Raw genomic sequence first — 24,479 nt, forward strand, 5'->3', positions numbered from 1 at the left:
ATGTACCCCATATGACATGGTATATGGGGCTGATGTGTGATCCCATATGCCTTATCTCCCCATAAGAACATAGTATAGGATCTCATATACCTGACATGGTATACGGGACTGCTGCGGGGTCCTACACCATGAATGAGCATACTAGAGGATATTACACGGGGTGTTAATTTTGATCAGTTAAGAGTTTTTTGTAAAGAAGCTATGAGAACGGCATAGATGTCGTTTTTGTAGTTGAGTTATACGACCAGGCGGACATCCCCTCGGAGAAAGCATACAACTACAAGATGACTAATTACCTATTATTAACTCTTTAATTAAGCATTTTTTGGCAAAAGCGAGATAGCAGAATGAGATACTATCCATGTTGAAAGCCATTACATGTTTCAAAAATCTACACAGGAGGCTGGAACACAGAGCCAACATTGTATCGCAGCAATTTTAGACACAGAGGATTTTTAACACGCCGCTACAGCAGGCATTGATTGCCGCCAATAGTGGGTTATAAGGTTCACGTGTCGACTACATGTGCTGTATGCACCCACTGACACGTCGATTCAGAGTCTCGTCAGATCCAGTTTAGAGTGTCTGCAAAACTGAATCGCAGCAGAATTAAGCCTCATGGTGGGATGCAACAGTGTTGCTTATATACAGGGAATGGCTGGACGTGCAAGGTTATACTTGGAATCCCACCATGTCATCTAGTACTGCTCCAGTCGTGGCTTAATCTGGTGTGAATAGTACTTTTTCCCCTTTTCCAGTTATTCAGCAATGGCCATTATTCTCAATGAATATTGGGTAAACAAACGAAGTGCCATATTGCCCAATATATAGCGCATATTGGCAGAGCTGTTGGAATATTAGGGCAATATATGTCCAGTAGTTGGCCAATATTGGAAAAATGTTGGGCGTACTGGGTAATTATACCCTATAAACAGTCAATATTGGGTAAATCTTGGGAATACAGGCCCAATATTGGACCAGTTTTGTCGACGTCTATATAGTTAATATTAGGCCAAGATTCTGTGTTGCTTGGGAAGTAAGAAATTTCATATTTACCCAGAAATTTTCATCAGACTATGCTTGGCTCGCACATACTTGCAGGCATTCCATTAAAATGGAGGTAATTCAACACAGAATGCAAGACAGAGGAAAGGGAAAATTAAGACTCAGCTCAAGTACACGGCTTTCATATTCGTTGCACGACATGCAGTGTTAAACATTTTGCTAAATTACGCCCTTTTCACACCAGTAGTCAGATACATCCTCAAAATCGGCCTCTGTAACTATATTACACTCATCAAGCACCCTCCATGCTATTTATTTATTTATTTTTGTTTAGAGAATAGCAAGCGGGCGTGCTGAATGGCTGACCTCTCCCCTTTTATCTTTCCTTTTCCTTTTTTTTTCTGGCAATAAATACCCCCTCCATGCTAACTCCCCCAGAAGGGTGTAACGGGGGGGTGTAAAAGCACACCCAAATTACACCGCATTTGCACCGAAGATGGTGTTCATAAGAGTAAATGCGACCGATGACTCCCGTTCCTTTTGTGTTGGTGTCAAAGTAACCGCATCTTTCATTGCACGAGGAGAATTTTTTGCACTTTAGTGCTCCTTTAGCATGCGGAGGCGTTCACTTCACAACACTCATTGCGTCATCTATCGAGAGTGCATGCAACAACGCTCGAAGCACTTTCGTTCTCACACTGCCTCTCGAAATTTTGCGACACCAAAACGCCTCTTGTCGAACATGCACTGTTGGGTGTGTCCAGGAACACTACAATGTAGACCACATGAGGCTTCCTTGCGAAACAGTTGGAATTAAAGTTTTGCTCGAGGCAGCGACATGATCTCAGTTTTCGGTCCCACCAACCACGCCGGATACAAAGAATGCGAGCTATATAGAGAGAGGTAAGCAGAGGGCGCAGATGTTCTAACTACTCCAGAGAACTACTCCAAACCAGTGGTTTATTCAGAATCCCAAGCACCGGGGGGTGTTGCAAAAAATTGGAGAGGGGAGGGGTCATTATTACGGTTACTCCATAACAGCTCAACGTATCATTACCGACATGCCACTACAGCTGAAATGAATAGCAAGGACCCCCCTTTGTAGAGGTGCACAGTTAAAGTTATTGGGGTGTCGCCAAACATTTGGGGGCGTTTAGGGGGTTCTTGATAAATCACTGTTCCAAACAAACTGCTCATGATGAGGTCATTCTTCAATTAAAGTAGTAATAGTATAGTTAGGGTGTGACTTTTTCGAGTTAAATATCCTTCCCGAATACGGGGGTAAAAATCGGGTGCTGTCAATACATTCGAGTGTTATCCGATATTATCTTTCTCGCATTGCAGCAACCGACCTGCAGTAAAAGGTGCATATAGTGGTCAAACATGCATTCCTCGACAATTATAGTCACAGACACCAAATAGTGTAATGTCAAACAAGCTTCGCCTAGTCTATTGTTGCACAAAACATGCACAACGAAATAATGCACATTTAGTCGAGTAAGCGATAACCGATTAAAACTCAGGGAGAAATCGGATATAACCCGAATTGGGACGAAACTGATTCGGGGGAGGGGTATAATCAGGAGGAGTCGGGTGTAACCCGAAAATGTCAGACCCCAAGTATAGTTAGTAATCTGTTGCAACGTGACGCATACCTAGTGCATTGGTTGCTAGATAGCAACCAATGCTATGTGGGAGCTTCATCTGTGCTTTGCTCGTATTACAATGATCTCATAACAGCGTCTCTCAACTATTCATGGAAACAATGCAAGCCAGTAAACACCTATCCATACTTACCGAAGAGCGAAAGCACCCCACACCCGGCCCAGACTACCAAGCTCAGTCCGACGGAGCCGGAGCGTTCCAGGACGCCCTTTGGGGAAACGAAAATGCCAGAACCTGAAAACCCCCCCGAAAGAAACAACGGATAAACAAAAGCATCTCGTTGCAATGACGTGCTGCAACTAGATAGCGATTGTTGCAAAACATCAGAAAGCTGACAGATGTCGACGCACCGATCATTGTGCCTACAATGAGTGCGACGCCACTCAGAAGGCTGACACGCCGCTTGAGTTGCACCGCTTGTTCCGGAGGTACCGACGCAGCCTTCTCGTCGTCCAGGACAGGAGCATGACCATTACTGGGCTCAGTCGTAGGCTTGTACACTGAAATGTACAACGACACGATGAAATGCCACACTCATTGAGCCGATAAATAACTCCTTTACACATGGTTTTACTGTGATGAACGTCACGTCCTGCCAATACTCTGTGTCTGTCTCTGTCCGTCCGTCCGTCTGTCTGTCTGTCTCTGTACGCGCGTCTATGTCTATCTGTCCGTCTCTCTCTCTCTCTCTGTGTGTGTGTGTGTGTGTGTGCAGTGTAAATTCATCCTGCAACCCGTGAAGCGAAACAAACACTTTCAAATGGGCCACATTCCTCTAGGCCACTTCCAACGAAGCACACTTTCTTCCTTTGGTACATATTACATACATCTTGCAATTGAACCTCTGTATGCAACAAGGGGATAAGTTGACTTATCCTCTTTTTACTATTTTGGTTGCAATGACATCTACATACCAGTATGCACCTGCCAATGAAAACTTAGGACCTTATTGCGATTTGTTGGCCCGCTACAGCGTGGTAAAAAACGGGAAATGCATGTGTGTCAATGGGACGGACAATCATATCAGGCCCCTTTTCTCATTTTGGGATTTTTCGACTTATCCCCTTATTGCATAAGAGGTTCAATTGTACGGCATAAAATCACGGCCCGCAATATGTAACAATGTGTCTGACTCATTTTGACCTTTAAGAGTGTTCGTTGGTTAAAGGCGTGCTCAAACTTAAGTAAAACGACAGTGTGATGCAGTTGATTGTTTTTATTCTGTCCTTTTTCTTTTCTTTTTTTTTTTTTTTTGTGCAGCTTGTTCTCAGCGTCTGAAGTATCAGAATATTTCGTTCTGTCGCCGCGTCGTTTCGTCGGTCCCAGATGTGGGGGGAGGATCGCTCCTAATACGTCTGTTCTAACCGACGTTTTAGCCCACACAACGTAATTTATCCGCGTACACCAACCGCAAATATCAAAGTATGCAAGACACTTTTCGCAATTTTATTCATTGTTACAACAAAGTAAAGTTGTAATGCGAAATAAACAGTGATCTCTCAAGATATAGACCTCGGTGTGGGGTGGGGGCGTGCCGATCTTCCAAGAGGGAGGGGGTATGTTTATGAGTATACAGGGTGTTTCACCTAACGTAAAAAAAAAAATCGTATTAAAAAATTTACTTGTCTGAACGGTACGGCGTCAGCGCTATTTCTCTCGAGGGATGTTTTGCCGTGACTTCTTGCACTTTTATCGAATTTAATTCCTGAGAAATTGAATTTTCCCAATTGATGTCCGAAATTTGGAAAGTCAACTTCACTTCTTTAGAGAAACAGAAAGCGAACGTCGGATTTACCCCATATTGTATTGTAAAATACATTTACTGCTTTGGTAATAACTGAAAAAAGATTGCGAAAAACGTCGTTTCGAGGCGCGCAAATTGTCGCCGAGCTTAGTTCTCCGTCAAATTAATGCAAGATACGGCGGAAGAAAAACGTTTCCTTGTAGCTCTTGCTTCAGATAACTTTGCGTTGCAACCATGCTACAGTTATCAACAGAAGCTTGGAAAAGGGAAAGTGAAAGGGCAGGTACATGGCCTCCTCGCATCGCTTCTTTCAGAGATCTGAGCGCGGCCGGAAATTCGCGCGCCTCGAAACGACGGTTTTCGCAACTTTTTTTCTGGTTGTTGCCATTGCAGTAGTGAATATATCTTGCAACAAAATGGCGTTGATCCGGCATGCGCCTTTTGTTTCCGGAAAAGAAAGAGATAAAAAACGTGAGGTTGACTTGGCAAATTTCGGGGTTCAATTAGGAAAATTCAATTTCTCGCGAATTGAATTTGGTAAAAGTGTTCAGAAGGCATGGCAAACTCACCCCCGAGATAAACAGCGTTGACCCCATAGCGTTCAGACAAACAGATTTTTAATATGATTTTTTTTCACGTTAGGTGACACACCCTGTACGCAGACTTGTGCCCGTTACTCGAAAAAAGTAATTGATTACCGTTACCGTTACTTGTACGGAAAAAGTAATTGATTACCGTTACCAATTACAGGACTTCAAATGTAATTGAGTAACGAGTAGAAAAGTAACGCGTTACTCCGGTCGTTACTCTGCATTAACGCAAATTATACCCGTCTTTGTGTGCCTCAGCAAAAAAAAGAAGAAGAAAAAAGAAAAGTTCAACAGTGGAACAGCTGAAATAACCCAAAAATATGTAGGTCTACTGTAGTTATCGCCCGGGAAGACGTTGACCCGATTGTGGAAGACCATGCGTGGAACTTCCACATGACTCACTAAACCTCCAAAGCTACCACAAAGGTACCACCACACTGGTGTAGGAACAGATTAGGGGGAGAAACCCTGAAATTCCAGAACAAAGGCTGACGGCACGAAGGTCTTGACTTGGGGCAGAACATCTAAAGGATGAGTTAGTCTCTGCCGGGAAAGTAATCAATTACTGAGTAATCGATTACTCAGAAAAGTAATTGATTACTCGAAAAATTACTTTGACTTTAAAGTAACTGATTACTCGAAAAATTACTCAAAAAAGTAATTGATTACAAGTAACGCAATTACTAGTAACGCGTTACGCACAAGTCTGCGCTGTATGTATTGGTAGCCAAGCTGTATTGAGCAATCCCAGAAGTTTCAGGGGGTGTTGCAAAAAACAGGGAGGGTGTACACCCCCCCCCCCCCCGGGGGGGGGGAGAAGGTGTAGGTAAGGCCCTGGAAATAAAGTATTCAGTTCAGTTCGGTAATCCTAAGACCGGTTTGTAAAAATAGAATACTACGGAAGCTGGCTCAGTTTCACGGCCGATTAGCCCAACCCCCCAAAAGGGGATGATTGGGACCGCCATACTACATCGAGCGTATGGCTGACGCAATGTGTAGGCGGAAGCGGCTTATCACTATCAGTTTCCGTTCCCTCTTTACGGTCTTGAAACGAATGAAAGAATTTCCGCTTCGCGCTCAGTCACATTTTCGTCTTTGTAGGAACGAATGCGCAAATACACAAATATAGCGTTTCTACAATGAAAAGGTAACGCAGGAATAACGGAGTCAAGTAAAGTTTTGCCAATTGAGTATGCGGATCATAATGTTTCAAATAGTGCGTTCGATATATATGGAAGGCACTTCAAACATCTTTTCTTTTACCGCGTGATACGAACATACTACCTTCGGTAACTGCGCAAAATATTTCGTTTGGGAAGCGCGCATTTCTTGAGAAAATTAGAAGAATGCGTGTAGCGGTAGTGCTCTCTCCCTCCTCCTTCTGGCGTGTTGTGACGTCAGATCAGCGGAGCAGATTCATAGACTACCTGCACCCCTACGTCATCGATTACGTTTCGCCGCTGCGCAAAGCATGCTGGTGGGCACGTATCAACCTTCAGCCTTTTCGGCCTATCAGCCGACGCGTTTTTCCCGCTTCTTGCCCATCACAGCAAAATATAACCTCGAACCAGTCTTATCGTGACGTCACATGTTTGTAAACAGAGGGTCGTCTATTGGTGTGAAAGGAAGCAAGGCGACTGCTCAGCTTGAGGCGCGAGAAGGGCATCGGAAAAAAGAAAGACAACGGTTCACTATTGGGCGACTGACATGACGTCACAGACTGGCAGCCGAGGGAAGGAGCCCGCGAGATTGAAAACTCTCTTGCGCGCTGCACTCATACTTTTTATGCGAATACGTATCCCAGGGCTTGTTAATCCCAATTACTCTCAAAAGGGTGTCTCCTCACTCCCTCAAGGGAGTAGCATAACACCTTCTCCCTGCCGGAGAGTAATATTATTCTCCAATAGGGAGGAAGGTGTTACGCTACTCCCTTGAGGGAGTGAGGAGACTCCCTTTTTGAGAGTAACTGTACTCTCCAAAAAGGGTGTTATATATGTGGCAAGAAAGGAGTTAAAGTACATCCCTTTTTTAAGAGTGTACTTTGAACTATGCTCTTGGATATTTGGGCTTCTCCTCTCACCCTAAATGGTGGATTGTACACTTCAATTCCTTGGAAGACACGGAACATTGAAGCCCTTATCTAACATTATGGCATCACCAGCTTCGAGGCGATCTAACAATCCACTACTCTGCACTATGTCTACATCAGATACGGACCCACCCTAAAGCCGGGAAACAAAGCTGATGTAACCGCCTGGGGTGCAGCCAACAACTGTATATGTGTTGTAATGTTTATAATGCGAAAAAGGTTATCTCTGTGCATTTAGTGAGGATGGCCTCTGGATTCTGACTTCAGTAGCATCGAGTACTAATCTTGTGTTGGGAAGCTTGCGAAAAGCTTTGGGCAAATTCGTTTGTGTTTCCTGGAGGGTTGGAAATGCTGTCATATCTCGTAATTCTTCCCGTCTTTTCACAGCCCGAACCCACGCATCGCGTTTTTGAGGATATAACATATCACACGGAAACCTAAAAAAACGTAACTTTTTGCCCTGCACATAATAATTCGTACAGCCACAAGAGACGCAATTCACAGGCAGCATAGCTTGCAGCAGCGGCGAAATGGCGTCTGTTTTCCAGCCAGTTCGAAACCCGGCGGGAAGCACGAGGGAGAGGGGGATGTGCGCATGCGCCGTTTTCTTTTTTTTTTTTTTTTTTTTTCGCTAGTGGCGGATTATGCAGCAGCGTCACTCAAGGACCCCACAAAGCGACATGTAAGGGATATCAATGAACGTTACAGATTATTTCTATAGTAATTTCTGATAGAACTGGCGAGCTCTCAGAGGTTTCGGTTCGGCGAAGACGTAGATGACGTCATCACGCGCGCTGGGCGTTCGTCTCCAAAGAATGACGCAGGCGTATTCCCGGTCCGTGTTGCAGGATGAACAACAGTTCTGGCTTGAAGTAAGGTGGCAACCTTGGAGTCCCCACGGACATGGAGGAAGGAAGGAAAGGAGGCGCCCTACGGGTATTCGAGAGAAGAGAAAAGCGTGCAGGGGGAAGCGACGCATGAACAAAGGGCGGGTTTTCCGTAAGGGTCACATTTCATTACCTGAGAAAGTCAATGAGGAGGCTCTGGTACACGCCAGTTCGCCTCGCCCTCGGCACGCTACGATCACACGCTTCCATGAACTCCAAAACTATGCAATGCAAGGAACTCTAAAACCGAAAAGCCGGAGCAATTGTTGCTAGGCGGGAGGCAGATCGCGCACCCCTTCACACCATACCCCGTTCCCTTAGTCTTTAGTGGCTAAGATGATCGCCTTCCACGCCGAGCTTCGACTCCTGGCATCGTCTGGGTGTTTTTCTTCCCTTGGTTTTCCTCAGCAGACGCTGTAAAGCGAATGTAGGCACAGTCCCCTGTGGAGTCGAACCGGGGCGCACAATTCCCTCGAGCAACGTGCCGCTACACTGTCAGGCAGATCGCTCGGCAATAAAACGCAACCAACCAATCAATCAACCAATTTCACGCCATAAGACTCAAAGTACGGGCTAACTGGTAAAACATGACGAAAAGTAACCCCGAGACACAGGAACAGACAGAATTTGTTGTGGGTGTCTGTGTGTACGTTCCTCTGTCTCGGGATTACTTTTCGTCATGTTTCACGTTATATCTCTCCAAGTTATAAAGTATATTTTTACCCTTGTGCGAAAAGAATAAATTTGGCAGGATTCTGAGGAAGGAGATTTATACCACTGACACACGGGCACTCTATAAAGGCCTTTCCAGAGAAGGACGCGTATACCGGAACGGCGTTTGTGTCCACTGACACACGATAACGACGATTCTCCTTTTAGATAACGGGCCTTTTCGAAAAAGGAGATCGACTATCTCATTTCTGACCGAAAAGGCGAAAACCAGCATCCACCGATGATTAACAGTTCCTGATTATTTAGGACAAAAGTGCCTATCTAAGATTTTTGTCGGTCGTTAAAATAGTTTTCCAAACGTACACGAACCTTACCGTGTCTAATATGCGTGATTCAACAATCTCGCGCCCAAAATGACGCGTGTACAGTGGCAAGAAAGGGATAGGAATGAACGACGAACGATGTACTTTTGGTGCATCCGTATGTTTATTCAATATATAGTATTCTGATCAGAAAGGGATACATGGACTGTAATAAAGTTGCGGGAAGACAATTTAGATGACCTGCGTGGACAGAAACATAATGGTGAAGTCTACACTGTAAGAAAAAAAGGTAAAATTTTCTACCCATCTCGGTAGAGCTGTATTGCGACCACATTTCTACTCAAATCAATTTTACCTTTTGGGTATAACTGCAGAGTAGAAACAAACTACAGAGTAGAAACTGTCGTTTTACCAGCTTGGGTAGGAAATTCTACCTTCATCTTATTTTTTTTAGACCAAACGTGAGAAAGAGGAGGAAGGGAAAGGGACGCTGCAGCTTGTACCCGCGGAGGAGAGGACGCGCACGAATTGGCCCGAAATGGTAGAAGTACTGTCGTTCTACCAGCTTGGGTAGCAAATTCTACCTTTTTTTCTTAGAGTGTATACGCGCCCGCTCGCCGAGGCATTGAGCAATTCCGGAGTGCGCTAAGAAATACACTAAAGCGAGATCGTCATTAGTGAGTTTTAGTGCATCGTACGCTATCGCCTTTGCGTACGTAAGGGATATCGTTGGTAGTTCTATGCACGTGCAGACCCAAGGGAGCTTCGAGCTGGTTCAAAGATGGGCGAACAGAATACGTCGCATTCAACGGCGCGAGATATTGTCGGTAATTGGGCTCTGATTATTTCTGGAGTTACTAAACAACTTATTAAATGAAGCTTCGCAAGTTTTTTCTGTGTGTGTGTTAGCGCCGCGAAGCAACTGTGGCCATGAGCGGCGTACAGACGTGGACAGATGAAGACAGCAGGAAGGAGTGGGGGACAGGGGGTTAGTATGCACCCTAGGCCGACAGTTCCGCAAGTTTCTAGGCAGTAAGTGCACAATATACAGCATCATAAACATGAGTTCAGGTTGTGATGTGTGCGTGATGTGTGAAAATGGCATACCACATTGAATTCGGAAGACGCGTGCGCATATTACACGTGAACTAGGTAGTTTCAAAAGTACCAAAAAACTTTTGATTAGCCTCTTGATGTCGGACAAAAGTTCCACATATCATCTCTGCATATGTGTGCGTGTTTTCAACAGAACATTTCACATGCAATATCTCAAGCGTGTCTCCCGTCACATGAGATGCTGCCAATAGTGAGTGTTAACAGACCGTTGATAACGTGGTTTCCGAAGTACTATGTCTACCGCACCCGGTCAACTGATAAGATTCTAAGATTCTGATTCTGCCTACCTGCTAACCCCAGCAGCACAATGTACTGAAAGTCGAGTGCAATAGGGGTGGACGGTATGTGTCTTATCGATGTTCCTTAGTTTCACGAGTCTGTTCAAGGCCTTCCACCTACCCGTCCACCCCTATTGCACCCGACTTTCAGTACATTTTGCTGCTTGGGAACACTCACTTCAAGTATGATGAAGTTCTGACAATATAATCATGTATGCCAACATCAGAACAGACCCCACTCTCTCTAATGACAAAGTAGGAAGAGTACATAAGTAGAAGTAAGCTCCATATTTGCTAAGGGCTGTGATCTATGACAGAGGCGTCTCGAGGCCAGCTTCCGCCTGGGACAGGATTGACCGCGAAGCGCCGATTATTGAAACTTCACTCGTAGACTTGAGCTGGTTCATCTCTTCTATAGTGTGAAGTAGTTTTGCCGTAGTATTAGTTTTGAACTAGAACTGCCGAAAGTTGCATTGCAACGGCAAGCATGAGTAGCGTGACGTGAAGTGTCCCACTTCAACATTGAGCTCTACGCTCATGTATGGATTAAAAAAAAAAGAAGAAGAAGAAGCAGGATTTCCAAATGCGCTGGCATACAACCCGAAGACACGCATGGCCGTTCGGAATTCGCACGCACCCGGGTTTTTGCCCCCCTCTTTGGGCTCTGGTTCCAAAAATAGGCGCACACTAAAAGCGGAGCAGTTTGTTTATGGCTGATGCGCAGGGGCAAAAACCCCGTGCAAAACAAAATTGTCGAAGCCACGTGGCTGTGACACAATCGCTCTAATCAATTTATCCTGTAACCCTGGCTACCTTTTGCTGTGTGTCAAGTCATGCGGCAAATTATCCGCAGTCCTACCCTGCGGCACGTGCAACATGTCTCCATACTATAGGTAGACAAACCTAGCGTGTAACATCACGGCACCATTATTATTATTAGACATGCGGCTTATTATGGTGCGTCCTTACTATGCCGATCGCCGCTTTAGACGACAGTCTCGGCATCCGCGTCAATTATGGTGCACTCCCCACGGAGCGGCCCGTAAACGGGCACCCATAATATCGGATCAGAGTACACCTCCGCGGTCGGGGATGGACTCTCACTTTTCGATCATTGTCTGTCTGCCTGGTAATCTACTCGGATACACCTCAACTGGCGATGAGGATGGGTACTGGTGACGCAGCGGCAGTACGCAACCACACGTCAGTCACCGTGCGCCTGAGAACGTCTGATCCAACGAGACTGCACTTCCCTTTGTTCTCCGGGGCAAGGAAGCAAGACTTTCGGAATCGCCCCCAGATTTCGACGCGGAGGTGGAACCATGAAGTCACTTCGTTGAAAAGTTGGAACAGTATTTCGTCAGAAACAAGATTACAGACGAGAGGCGCACAGGTATTTTCTTCTCGATTGTGGGATTGAAAACCTATCGGACATCAGCTCAGAATCTTCTCATTGGCAATTGTGTTAGAAAAGCTGCTCTGTTGGAATTGGATCTGCTGAAAACTGCACCGGCGAGCTAGCCGCAAGCCCAGGGATTAATAATCCGTCGTCCATGCTATCCAGACAGACTTAGTAGAACCGAGTGCTGCACTATAAAGCACCGTCTCCACCAATTGGTTCTATACTCCCGAACAGCTGTTCGATGTGGCCACACTTAATATCATCCAGGGATAAGTCACTTATTCGTACAAGCAGCCTGGCGTTCCACGATTTTTGTAGTACCTTTCTGTGGCCCTCTAATGTGCTCCAAACGTTATTTGTGAGCTTTGTGCGTTTTCTTTTCTTTTTTAAGGCGTTTTTTCATGTCACATCGACGGGGACGAGTTCAGCGGTATGAGCTATGAGCGCGGCATGAAGTTTGGCCTGAAATAGAACAGCTAAATGAAATCAGAAATTAAAAAGGCATCACGAAAACAATGCCTGGAGTAGTGTGCCAATATACACCTCACGAACAGTATTGCGATAAGCCGGAATACGGGTTGATTAGTGTCTTTGTATTCCACGCGACGACGAAAATGTGGGACGAATTCGATTTGGTTTCTTCATTCAAAATTTTCAGTTTCCCACAACCATTGTCGTGCGCTTTGACAACGTTAGAATGTAATTAAGATAGAGTATAAATACATGAAAATTAAAGTAATTAAAATTGGGTACAAAATACTTCAAAACGTATTTGAAATACAATTAAGATACTATTTATCCTTGAACGCAAAAAGTCACCGGTCACTGGTCAGTGCGGCAAGTCGCCGCTATGTGACATGAATCACCAAAACTCCGCGCACTACGCAAGCCGCCGCTGTGTGATAGTCTTCTAAACACAAGTGCCAAAAAGATGACAAAGCGACACCACATAACTCCACTAAGTATATGTGACCCACAACAAAGCAAACTTCTAGCAGGTCCATGTTCGGCGAGGTCAGAAATCGGCGTCACCGCGTCAGGGCACACATAAATAGAACCCTCACTGGCCAAGGATTAGGACAAGCGGGGTATGATCTCTAAATGGAGACCTCCAAGAAGGGCAGTCAAGTCCAGGTCAAGTCCGAGGGACTCGCGAAATTTCCACTGAACAAGCAAGATAATGAAAAGACGAGACACAGAAAGTTTCAGAGGGAGATCCAAAATATGTAATTAGAGTTTTGAGTAGAAAATACCATAAAATGTATTTTAAATAGAGTACAAATACACAAAACAAAGTATTGAGTAGAGTACCAAAATACCGCAAATTGTATTTCAAATACAGTATTTTAAATACAATATTCCAAATACGTACAAGTCTGCCTATAGGCCACTTCGGAGTGTCCTTGCCCCGGTAACACACAACAGTCACTTCGCCCTGAAGACGTCCGAAATACTGCAATGTTCCCGTTCTCTCGTGTCCGGCAGGAAAACGAAAATGTGTCTACGTTTATCGCTGAACTGAGAAAACTACGCGAGTTGTGCGAATTCGGAACCACACTGGATACGATGATACGGGACAGTCTGGTATGTGGTGTCAGGGACATTGGCATACACAAGCGATTGCTTGCTGAGCGGGAATTGACCCTGGAGGAAGCTACGACGCTTATGCCATGGAACCGAGTCAGCCTATGGGAACACCATTAATACAAGCGGGTCAGAAAGTAAGTGCATACGTTGCGGAGGAAGTGATCACGGAGCACCAGCATGCCCATTTGGGACTACTGAGTGCCACCGCTGCAAAAAGAAGGGATATCTTGCAAAGCTGTGCTAGTCAGACTCACGGCAACAAAGACCAAAGTTTTGTTTGTAATCCACGGACGCGACGTCGTCTGGGTATCGACATTGTGTATTCCATGCGACTTGCCTCTGATGTCGCTCCTCCTGTTGAAATTGCATTCGTCCGACCGCATGCCCGTGGATTACAAACAAAACTTTGTTCTGTGATTATGATTGGGGAGTTTCATCGCCAGGGGCGATACTCTACCCCATTGCAAGCGGTAATGGTCCGTGGATTATCACAACTTCGTTGGATGGATATTTCTGTCGACATGGAGGTTGACACAGGTTCCTCCGTTACACTGATTCCTGCTGCTACATACAGGTAGCGTCAAGCCTCCTGGCCAGAGGCGGAGAGTTTATTTTCCCGGGGGGGGGGGGGGGGGGGGGGCAAGGGCGCACCGCGAAGTAAGTACTCTGGCTGGGGGGGGGGATATGTTTATTGAGAAAAAAAAAGGAAACATAAGCCAGATGGATGTCGGCTTGTTATTTCAAAAAAAAAGAAAATTGAAAGGGCGAAGACAAAAAACGCAAAGAAAAGAAGAAAACAAAAATAAGGAAAGAAAAGGAAAAGAAAAATGAAAAACACAAAACTAAAGCTGAAGAATCACACACTCTGGCTTGATCCATGATGTATGCAGAACTGGCATAGAAGTAAGAGGAAGGAAGAACAGAAAAAAACAAAACAAAAGAAGAAACAGAGAGAACGTAAACAGTGAACAGTTGCACAACGAAAGGCATTACGCCTTTGAAAACTGAGTGCAAAAGGAATTGAATCCTCTGTGTTTGACCCGAAATGCGCGCAATATAATGAATATGGTCAATGAAATAGAGCAGCGGGAGTTGAACCCGCTCCCAACGGGTATGCGTTCCGAAGATGCTACCGTTACACCTCACTGGCAGCTGCTGGTACCTTTTCGACTGCTTCGTTTCATTGATCTGATTGCTTTGGGCGAAATTCAGGCTGTGTGTTGTGTCATCCGCTGTGTTTCTTCGCCTCACCTTCTACTGTGATAATGAGAATGGTGGGCGGATACATATTTTACAAATTGGAAGATGCATTTTTGGGGTTGGTGCCGCTTCGCTCTTTTGACCCGGGCGCGCCGAGCCCCAAAGGTTGGTGTCAGTCTCTTAGCGGGACTTCCCGGGGGAGGCGGCGCCCCCCCTAGTTCATGTTCCGGGAGGGGGGGCAAGAGCCCCCCCCCTCGGCGCCTATGCTCCTGGCCAAAGTTGTTGCCGTGTCAACGCAAGTTCAATGGGTCACCTTCCACCCTGCGCCCTGAAAATGGAAGTGACCTATGGGCACCAAACAGCTTCACCCTACGTCGTTGGTCGTGAGGGTACAAGCGTATGTGGCCGTGACGTCATTACAGCGCTGGGACTTCTTGCCGTCAACGTGAATGCCGTTAACAGTGAAAGCAAGGTTTCCAGTCTAAAGGAGGAATTAAATCACTGTTTGAGCCAGACATCGATCTCATGGTGGGTCCACCTGCTCATCTACATTTGAGACAAGGCAAGGCATAACGCCCAAGTTCTGTAAAGCAAGATCTCTTCCGTATGCAATGCGCGAGAAAGTGTCCGCGGAACTTGATCGGCTATATGAAGCGGGAGTACTCACACCGGTGACCCATTCCGAATGGGCAACACCTATGCCCATCATGAAGAGAGATGGCACAGTAAGGATATGCAGCGACTTCAAGGTTACCCTGAACCAAGTTTGTGATGTTGTACAATATTCTCTTCCGAAGATGGAAGACAGGTTTGCGTCACTCGGAGGGCTTCTCGAAGCTGGACTTACGCGACACATTCCAGCAGATTCCACTTGATGAAGACTCACAAAAAATCGCGGTAATCAACACACACCGGGGCTTGTACAGGGCGTCTACCTCATGGCGTCTCTTCAGCGCCCGCAATCTTCCAGCGTCGGATGAAATCCCTGCTTAGAGAAATTCAAGGAACTCAGCTAGGTCTTTCTCGATGACGTACTCTTTGGAGAACGGGAGCTGAACTTCGGAGAAACCCTACGCAAGGTACTCCAGCGTGTACAGGACAACGGTGTTCGACTAAGGGAAGATCAATGAGTTTCACAAGTCGGAAATTTCTTACTCGGGACATCGCATTGGCAAAAGGGGACTTCACCCCGAAGACAAGAAGCTGAGAGCAATAATAGAAGCGCCGCCGAAAGTCGTGCAAGAATTTGGGTATTTCTTGGGACTGCTTACTTACTATACCACAGCTTCATTCGTAGCATGTCCTCATTGCTAACACCCTTGAACGACCTGCTGAAAAAAGATTCCGGTTGGAAATGGGGTCCTGCTCAAGAAGAAGCATTCGCAAAGGCGAAGGATATGTTGGCAAATTCTGGATTTCTAATACATTTTGTTCCGTCACGAGAAATTCAGCTTGAGTGCGACGCACCACCTTACGGAATAGCTGCGGTTCTATCACACCGCACCGATGGGCAAGCCAGACTAATAGCGTTCATGTCAAGAACTCTCTCGACGGCAGAGCAGAACTACTCCCGTCTGAAGAAGGAAGCCTTGGCACTTATGTTCGGAGTCACGCGATTCAGAGTCTACCTGCGGGGACGACAGTTCACCCTCTGACCGGACCACAAACCGTTGGTAGGCCTCTTCAAAGAAAGCAAGGCTACATCATCGACGGCAGCCAGCAGAATTCAGGATGGGCTTTGACACTGAGCGCCTACAATTACAAAACTTTACAAAAACCTGGGAGTTAAAAAGGTAATGCGGATGCACTAAGCCACCGTCCCATAAAAGGAACTGCAACTGACGAAGAACTCGCAAACTTCTATCCAAATCCTAGAGGAGGGTCCACTGTCAGCAAAGGAACTAGCCGACTTGACAAACCAAGATGCTACGTGGTCAGTACACAGGGGTGCCATACAGCGGGGATGGCCACATACGCTACAAGACAATCCATTGCAACCATCATTGGTCTCGAAGAGATGAGCTCTCGGTGGACCAAGGACTCATCCTGTGGAGGAGGAGGACAATTATTCCAGAGAAAGCACGCCATGCAATGCTACTGCAACTCCACTCCACACATTCTGGAATGGCAACAATGAACTCAGCAGTGGCGAGATCATTATTCCGGTGGCCCGGAATAGATCCAGACATCGAAAACACGGCACGGCACTGCTTGGAATGTCAACAGGCGCAACCAATGCCACCAGCAAAAGAAACTCTGTTCTGGCCCTCGACAACTATAATATGCCCACGCGTACATGTTGATTGATGACCATCTAGGGAATGATGCTACTCATCGTAGTGGACAACTTCTCACGCTGAATCGAACCAATTCCGGTCAAGAATGCTTCGGCTGAACACACTGTGAAGGAACTTCGCAGCGTATTCATTCGTTTTGGAATTCCGCACTGCGTTTTGTCTGACAATGGCAGTCCATTCATAGGAAAACCATACCAGGATTTTGTGAAAGCAAATGGGATACGACGTATTCGTAGAGCCTCGTATCACCTGCAGTCAAATGGACTAGCAGAAAGGGCGGTATACGCACAGAGAAGGATGCGTTGAACAAACTGAAAACCGGGGATTTGAGCACAAATGTGGGACCGGTGGCTGCGTTCATACCGTCAACCTCCTAACACTGTGTCCGAAAAATTTCCTTCAGAAGTGTTGCTTGGGTACAACATCAGGTCATGATTGGACCTCATCAGCGTCCGAGAACTCCACAGCGAAGCAATCTCAAAACCTGTCTATGCACAACGAAGCACAGAAAACAGTTCAAGTGCGGAAACAAGTGTGCACAAGCCTCAAACCAAGGGCACACGGGTTCGCTCGAAATTACAGGCGATGACAAAAATGGATTCCTGAAGTGGAACATAAGTAATTACATAACCAAAAGGAGCCCGAAGAACTGTTGTAAACATGGAGATCGGAGACATGAGGCGGCACGCCGACAAAATGCGTCACTGAGGATGACACCTGGATGGCCGATAGGAAGTCCACAACCCGGGTCATTTCCGGTTCCCACATCTAGAAGATCCAGACGAGGCCGAAGGTCACCAGTACGCTACGGGCAACCGGTGACAGGGGAGGAGTGCTCCGTGCCAGACATGCAGCTTATCAGACGATAGTCTCAGCATCAGCGCCAATGGTACATCGCCAATGGAAAGGATCACTTAAGGAGCTCCTATAATTCCTATAATTCCCATAACTCGGGTCAGTGTACACCTCCGCGGTCGGGGATGAACTCTCACATCTCACTGTCAGTCTTGCCTAGTTCCAACATCGGAGCCAATCGATCGTACTCGACACGTTGTTATGACCGAAGCCAGATATCGGAGACGACAAAAGGCAGGAAAAAACGTGAAAGGCTTGTAGAGGAGGTGGTGTTCCTCTACATGAGTCCTGACCGGCGATAATGGAATGTCCCAGCGGGCAGATGGACGTGGCCTCACGCTAGGACGGTGCCGGCAGAACTGCCGTGCCAGCGCCGTAGTGCGTGGCAGCAGAGGCACGTCGTTATCGTCGTCCACGGGCCGCCACATCACTCCCTCCCTCAGACGCGGAGTGGTGCATGAGGTTGAGGTTCGCGTCGATACCACGAAGAGGAGAATGATGACGGCTCGTAGATGGTGGACGGCTGGGCACACGGCTTGTGCTTGTGGCTGTTGATGCAGCAGCAGCGGGATGGCGGGAACAAGAGTGCTGCGATCAGGGCGGGTTCCAGTGATGAGATGTGAATGTTGAGTGCTTGGATGCTTGAGTTGTTGCTGATTGTGTTGAGTCCCTGCTGAGTGCGTTGAGCCCTTGTTGAGTGATTGCTGCCGAGCGTTGATTGTTGCTGAGTGAGTGAGTTGCTGAGTGCTGATTGTTGCTGGGTGAGTGCGTTGCGGAGTGGGGCGACAGTACCGCGACCGGTACGACAGCGTGAATGCCGGTTGCCGCAAGAGAAATGCCGGGGAGGTCCATCATGAAGCAGGTGGAGGCCGGAAAGTCAGCTTACTGTGGTCTCCCTGCGGGTCCCCGGTGGAACAGTGGTCCCGGTGCGCCTTGCCTGCTAGAGGGTGGTTCGCTGCTGGTTTGCCGAAAAATTTAGGATGTTGCATGGCCGAATTACGCCGAACATGGTGTTCGTTGTTCGGGTCACCAAATGTAGAGGAGGTGGTGTTCCTCTACATGTGTCCTGACCGGCGATGATGGAATGTCCCAGCGGGCAGATGGACGTGGGCACGGAACACCTCAGAGAACCGCAGTGCAAAGATAGAAAGTACAGCTGCAGAAAAGGCAAGCCAAAGCTCTCTGGCTGCACGTAGACAACGTGTTTATCAAGCATGCCACTGTCTTAGGCGTGAGAGGCCGTTTCACCCTCATTGGGGCTCTTCAGAACAGCAGACGGAAGTCCATGCTTTAAGGTCGGCGCAAGCAATGTGCCTGATCCGCTGCAGTAAAGTAAGTCAAAGCTCAATGATTGCACCTATACATGTTTATCAGGCATGCCACTATCCCAGCTGTGGGAGGCCGTTTCGCCCTCATTGGGGCTCTTCAGCACAGCGGATGGAAGTGGCATGCTTAAGTGTCGGCGCGAGCAATGTGCCTGGTCGATGCATCCTATCACACGGTGTTAAAGGCTCCTCAGCAGGTCGCAGTGCAAAGAAAGAAAGCACAGCTACAGAAAAAATAAGCCAAAGCTCAATGACTGCATGTGTACGTGTTTATGAAGCATGCCACTATCCCAGCTGTGGGAGGCCGTTTCGCCCTCATCCGGGCTCTTCAGCACAGTGGGTGGAAGTGCCATGCTTTAGGGTGGGCGCGAGCAATGTGCCTGGTCGAGGCATCCTATCGCTGGGCGTTAAAAGCCCCTCAGGAAGCCGCAGTGCAAAGCTAAAGTGCAGCTACAGAAAAAATAAGCCAAAGCTCAATGACTGCGCGTCTACGTGTTTATCAAGCATATCACTATCCCAGCTCTGGCAGAGCGTTTCGCCCTCATTGCGGCTCTTCAGCACAGCGGGTGGAAGTGCCATGCTTTGTGGTGGGCGAGAGCAATGTGCCTGGTCGAGGCATCCTATTACACAGTGTTAAAGGCTCCTCAGGAGGCCGTAGTGCAAAGCTAGAAAGTACAGCTACAGAAAAATAAGACAAAGCTCAATGACTGCACGTGTACATGTTTATCAAGCGTGCCACTATCCCAGCTGTGGGAGAGCGTTTCGCCCTCATTGGGGCTCTTCAGCACAGCGGGTGGAAGTGGCATGCTTTAGAGTGGGCGCGAGCAATGTGCCTGGTCGAGGTATCCTATTACACAGTGTTAAAGGCTCCTCAGGAGGTCGCAGTACAAAGACAAAGTACAGCTACAGAAAAATAAGTCAAAGCTCAATGACTGCACCTGTATGTGTTTATCAAGCATGCCACTATCCCAGCTCTGGGAGAGCGTTTCGCCCTCATTGCGACTCTTCAGCACAGCGGGTGGAAGTGCCATGCTTTAGGGTAGGCGAGAGCAATGTGCCTGGTCGAGGCATCCTATTACACAGTGTTAAAGGCTTCTCAGGAGGCCGCAGTAAAAAGCTAGAAAGTACAGCTACAGAAAAATCAGCCAAAGCTCAATGACTGCACGTGTACGTGTTTATCTAGCATGCCACTATCCCAGCTGTGAGAGGCCGTTTCCCCCTCATTGGGGCTCTTCAGCACAGCGGATGGAAGTGGCATGCTTTAGTGTCGGCGCCAGCAATGTACCTGGTCGATGCATCCTATCACACGGTGTTAAAGGCTCCTCAGGAGGTCGCAGTGCAAAGACAGAAAGTACAAATACAGAAAAATAAGCCAAAGCTCAATGACTGCACGTGTACGTGATTATCAAGCATACCACTATCCCAGCTGTGGGAGGCCGTTTCGCCCTCATTGGGGCTCTTCAGCACAGCGGATGGAAGTGGCATGCTTTAGTGTCGGCGCCAGCAATGTGCCTGGTCGATGCATCCTATCACATGGTGTTAAAGGCTCCTCAGGAAGTCGCAGTGCAAAGACAGAAAGTACAGCTACAGAAAAATAAGCCAAAGCTCAATGACTGCACGTGTACGTGTTTATCAAGCATGCCACTATCCCAGCTGTGGGAGGCCGTTTCGACCTCATTGGTGCTCTTCAGCACAGGGGATGGAAGTGGCATGCTTTAGTGTCGGCGCCAGCAATGTGCCTGGTCGATGCATCCTATCACACAGTGTTAAGGACTCCTCAGGAGGTCGCAGTACAAAGACAAAGTACAGCTACAGAAAAATAAGTCAAAGCTCAATGACTGCACCTGTATGTGTTTATCAAGCATGCCACTATCCCAGCTCTGGGAGAGCGTTTCGCCCTCATTGCGACTCTTCAGCACAGCGGGTGGAAGTGCCATGCTTTAGGGTGGGCGAGAGCAATGTGCCTGGTCGAGGCATCCTATTACACAGTGTTAAAGGCTTCTCAGGAGGCCGCAGTAAAAAGCTAGAAAGTACAGCTACAGAAAAATCAGCCAAAGCTCAATGACTGCACGTGTACGTGTTTATCTAGCATGCCACTATCCCAGCTGTGAGAGGCCGTTTCCCCCTCATTGGGGCTCTTCAGCACAGCGGATGGAAGTGGCATGCTTTAGTGTCGGCGCCAGCAATGTACCTGGTCGATGCATCCTATCACACGGTGTTAAAGGCTCCTCAGGAGGTCGCAGTGCAAAGACAGAAAGTACAAATACAGAAAAATAAGCCAAAGCTCAATGACTGCACGTGTACGTGATTATCAAGCATACCACTATCCCAGCTGTGGGAGGCCGTTTCGCCCTCATTGGGGCTCTTCAGCACAGCGGATGGAAGTGGCATGCTTTAGTGTCGGCGCCAGCAATGTGCCTGGTCGATGCATCCTATCACATGGTGTTAAAGGCTCCTCAGGAAGTCGCAGTGCAAAGACAGAAAGTACAGCTACAGAAAAATAAGCCAAAGCTCAATGACTGCACGTGTACGTGTTTATCAAGCATGCCACTATCCCAGCTGTGGGAGGCCGTTTCGACCTCATTGGTGCTCTTCAGCACAGGGGATGGAAGTGGCATGCTTTAGTGTCGGCGCCAGCAATGTGCCTGGTCGATGCATCCTATCACACAGTGTTAAGGACTCCTCAGGAGGTCGCAGTGCAAAGACAAAGTACAGCTACAGAAAAATAAGCCAAAGCTCAATGACTGCACGTGTACGTGTTTATGAAGCATGCCACTATTCCAGCTGTGGGAGGCCGTATCGCCCTCATTGGGGCTCTTCAGCACAGCGGATGGAAGTGGCATGCTTTAGTGCCGGCGCCAGCAATGTGCCCGGTCGATGCATCCTATCACACGGTGTTAAAGGCTCCTCAGGAGGTCGCAGTGCAAAGACAGAAAGTACAGCTACAGAAAAATAAGCCAAAGCTCAATGACTGCACGTGTACGTGTTTATCAAGCATGCCACTATCCCAGCTGTGGGAGGCCGTTTCGCCCTCATTGGGACTCTTCAGCACAGCGGATGGAAGTGGCATGCTTTAGTGCCGGCGCCAGCAATGTGCCTGGTCGATGCATCCTATCACACGGTGTTAAAGGCTCCTCAGGAGGTCGCAGTGCAAAGACAGAAAGTACAGCTACAGAAAAATAAGCCAAAGCTCAATGACTGCACGTGTACGTGTTTATCAAGCATGCCACTATCCCAGCTGTGGGAGGCCGTATCGCCCTCATTGGGGCTCTTCAGCACAGCGGATGGAAGTGGCATGCTTTAGTGCCGGCGCCAGCAATGTGCCCGGTCGATGCATCCTATCACACGGTGTTAAAGGCTCCTCAGGAGGTCGCAGTGCAAAGACAGAAAGTACAGCTACAGAAAAATAAGCCAAAGCTCAATGACTGCACGTGTACGTGTTTATCAAGCATGCCACTATCCCAGCTGTGGGAGGCCGTTTCGCCCTCATTGGGACTCTTCAGCACAGCGGATGGAAGTGGCATGCTTTAGTGCCGGCGCCAGCAATGTGCCTGGTCGATGCATCCTATCACACGGTGTTAAAGGCTCCTCAGAAGGCCACAGTGCAAAGGCAGAAAGTACAACTACAGAAAAATAAGCCAAAGCTCAATGACTGCACGTGTACGTGTTTATCAAGCATACCACTATCCCAGCTGTGGGAGGCCGTTTCGCCCTCATTGGGGCTCTTCAGCACAGCGGATGGAAGTGGCATGCTTTAGTGCCGGCGCCAGCAATGTGCCTGGTCGATGCATCCTATCACACGGTGTTAAAGGCTCCTCAGGAAGTCGCAGTGCAAATACAGAAAGTACAGCTACAGAAAAATAAGCCAAAGCTCAATGACTGCACGTGTACGTGTTTATCAAGCATGCCACTATCCCAGCTGTGGGAGGCCGTTTCGACCTCATTGGTGCTCTTCAGCACAGGGGATGGAAGTGGCATGCTTTAGTGTCGGCGCCAGCAATGTGCCTGGTCGATGCATCCTATCACACAGTGTTAAGGACTCCTCAGGAGGTCGCAGTGCAAAGACAAAGTACAGCTACAGAAAAATAAGCCAAAGCTCAATGACTGCACGTGTACGTGTTTATGAAGCATGCCACTATTCCAGCTGTGGGAGGCCGTATCGCCCTCATTGGGGCTCTTCAGCACAGCGGATGGAAGTGGCATGCTTTAGTGCCGGCGCCGGCAATGTGCCCGGTCGATGCATCCTATCACACGGTGTTAAAGGCTCCTCAGGAGGTCGCAGTGCAAAGACAGAAAGTACAGCTACAGAAAAATAAGCCAAAGCTCAATGACTGCACGTGTACGTGTTTATCAAGCATGCCACTATCCCAGCTGTGGGAGGCCGTTTCGCCCTCATTGGGACTCTTCAGCACAGCGGATGGAAGTGGCATGCTTTAGTGCCGGCGCCAGCAATGTGCCTGGTCGATGCATCCTATCACACGGTGTTAAAGGCTCCTCAGAAGGCCACAGTGCAAAGGCAGAAAGTACAACTACAGAAAAATAAGCCAAAGCTCAATGACTGCACGTGTACGTGTTTATCAAGCATACCACTATCCCAGCTGTGGGAGGCCGTTTCGCCCTCATTGGGGCTCTTCAGCACAGCGGATGGAAGTGGCATGCTTTAGTGCCGGCGCCAGCAATGTGCCTGGTCGATGCATCCTATCACACGGTGTTAAAGGCTCCTCAGAAGGCCACAGTGCAAAGGCAGAAAGTACAACTACAGAAAAATAAGCCAAAGCTCAATGACTGCACGTGTACGTGATTATCAAGCATACCACTATCCCAGCTGTGGGAGGCCGTTTCGCCCTCATTGGGGCTCTTCAGCACAGCGGGTGGAAGTGGCATGCTTTAGTGTCGGCGCCAGCAATGTGCCTGGTCGATGCATCCTATCACACAGTGTTAAAGACTCCTCAGGAGGTCGCAGTGCAAAGACAGAAAGTACAGCTACAGAAAAATAAGCCAAAGCTCAATGACTGCACGTGTACGTGTTTATGAAGCATGCCACTATTCCAGCTGTGGGAGGCCGTATCGCCCTCATTGGGGCTCTTCAGCACAGCGGATGGAAGTGGCATGCTTTAGTGCCGGCGCCAGCAATGTGCCTGGTCGATGCATCCTATCACACGGTGTTAAAGGCTCCTCAGGAGGCCGTAGTGCAAAGGCAGAAAGTACAACTACAGAAAAATAAGCCAAAGCTCAATGAGTGCACGTGTACGTGTTTATCAAGCATGCCAGTATCCCAGCTGTGAGAGGCCGTTTCACCTGCATCGGGGATCTTCAGCACAGCGGACAGAAGTTGCATACTTTTGGGTCGGAGCAAGCAATGTGCCTTTCGAGGCATGACTGTTACACGTACCGCGTTAACAACGCCCCTGGAGGCTTCAATGCAATGCTAGACAGCACAGCCG

At 47.8% G+C, this 24,479-nt stretch overlaps 1 protein-coding gene across 2 annotated transcripts in view; it reads right to left on the minus strand.

Moving 5' to 3' along the window:
* Positions 1-24,479, minus strand: part of LOC135377790 (b(0,+)-type amino acid transporter 1-like) — a 68,387-nt gene that overhangs the window by 28,982 nt on the left and 14,926 nt on the right. For both annotated transcript variants that reach the window (XR_010418195.1, XM_064610463.1), the window contains exons 2-3: positions 3,021-3,170; positions 2,803-2,904 (exon numbers count right to left, since the gene is read on the minus strand). Coding sequence is in view for 1 of the 2 variants with exons in the window: in XM_064610463.1 (XP_064466533.1) it covers positions 2,803-2,904; positions 3,021-3,170 (252 nt within the window). In the remaining variant the exon portion in view is untranslated. The remainder of the gene's footprint in view (positions 1-2,802; positions 2,905-3,020; positions 3,171-24,479) is intronic.

Source organism: Ornithodoros turicata, chromosome 1, assembly GCF_037126465.1.
Source record: "Ornithodoros turicata isolate Travis chromosome 1, ASM3712646v1, whole genome shotgun sequence".
In the NCBI taxonomy this organism is placed as follows: domain Eukaryota; kingdom Metazoa; phylum Arthropoda; class Arachnida; order Ixodida; family Argasidae; genus Ornithodoros; species Ornithodoros turicata.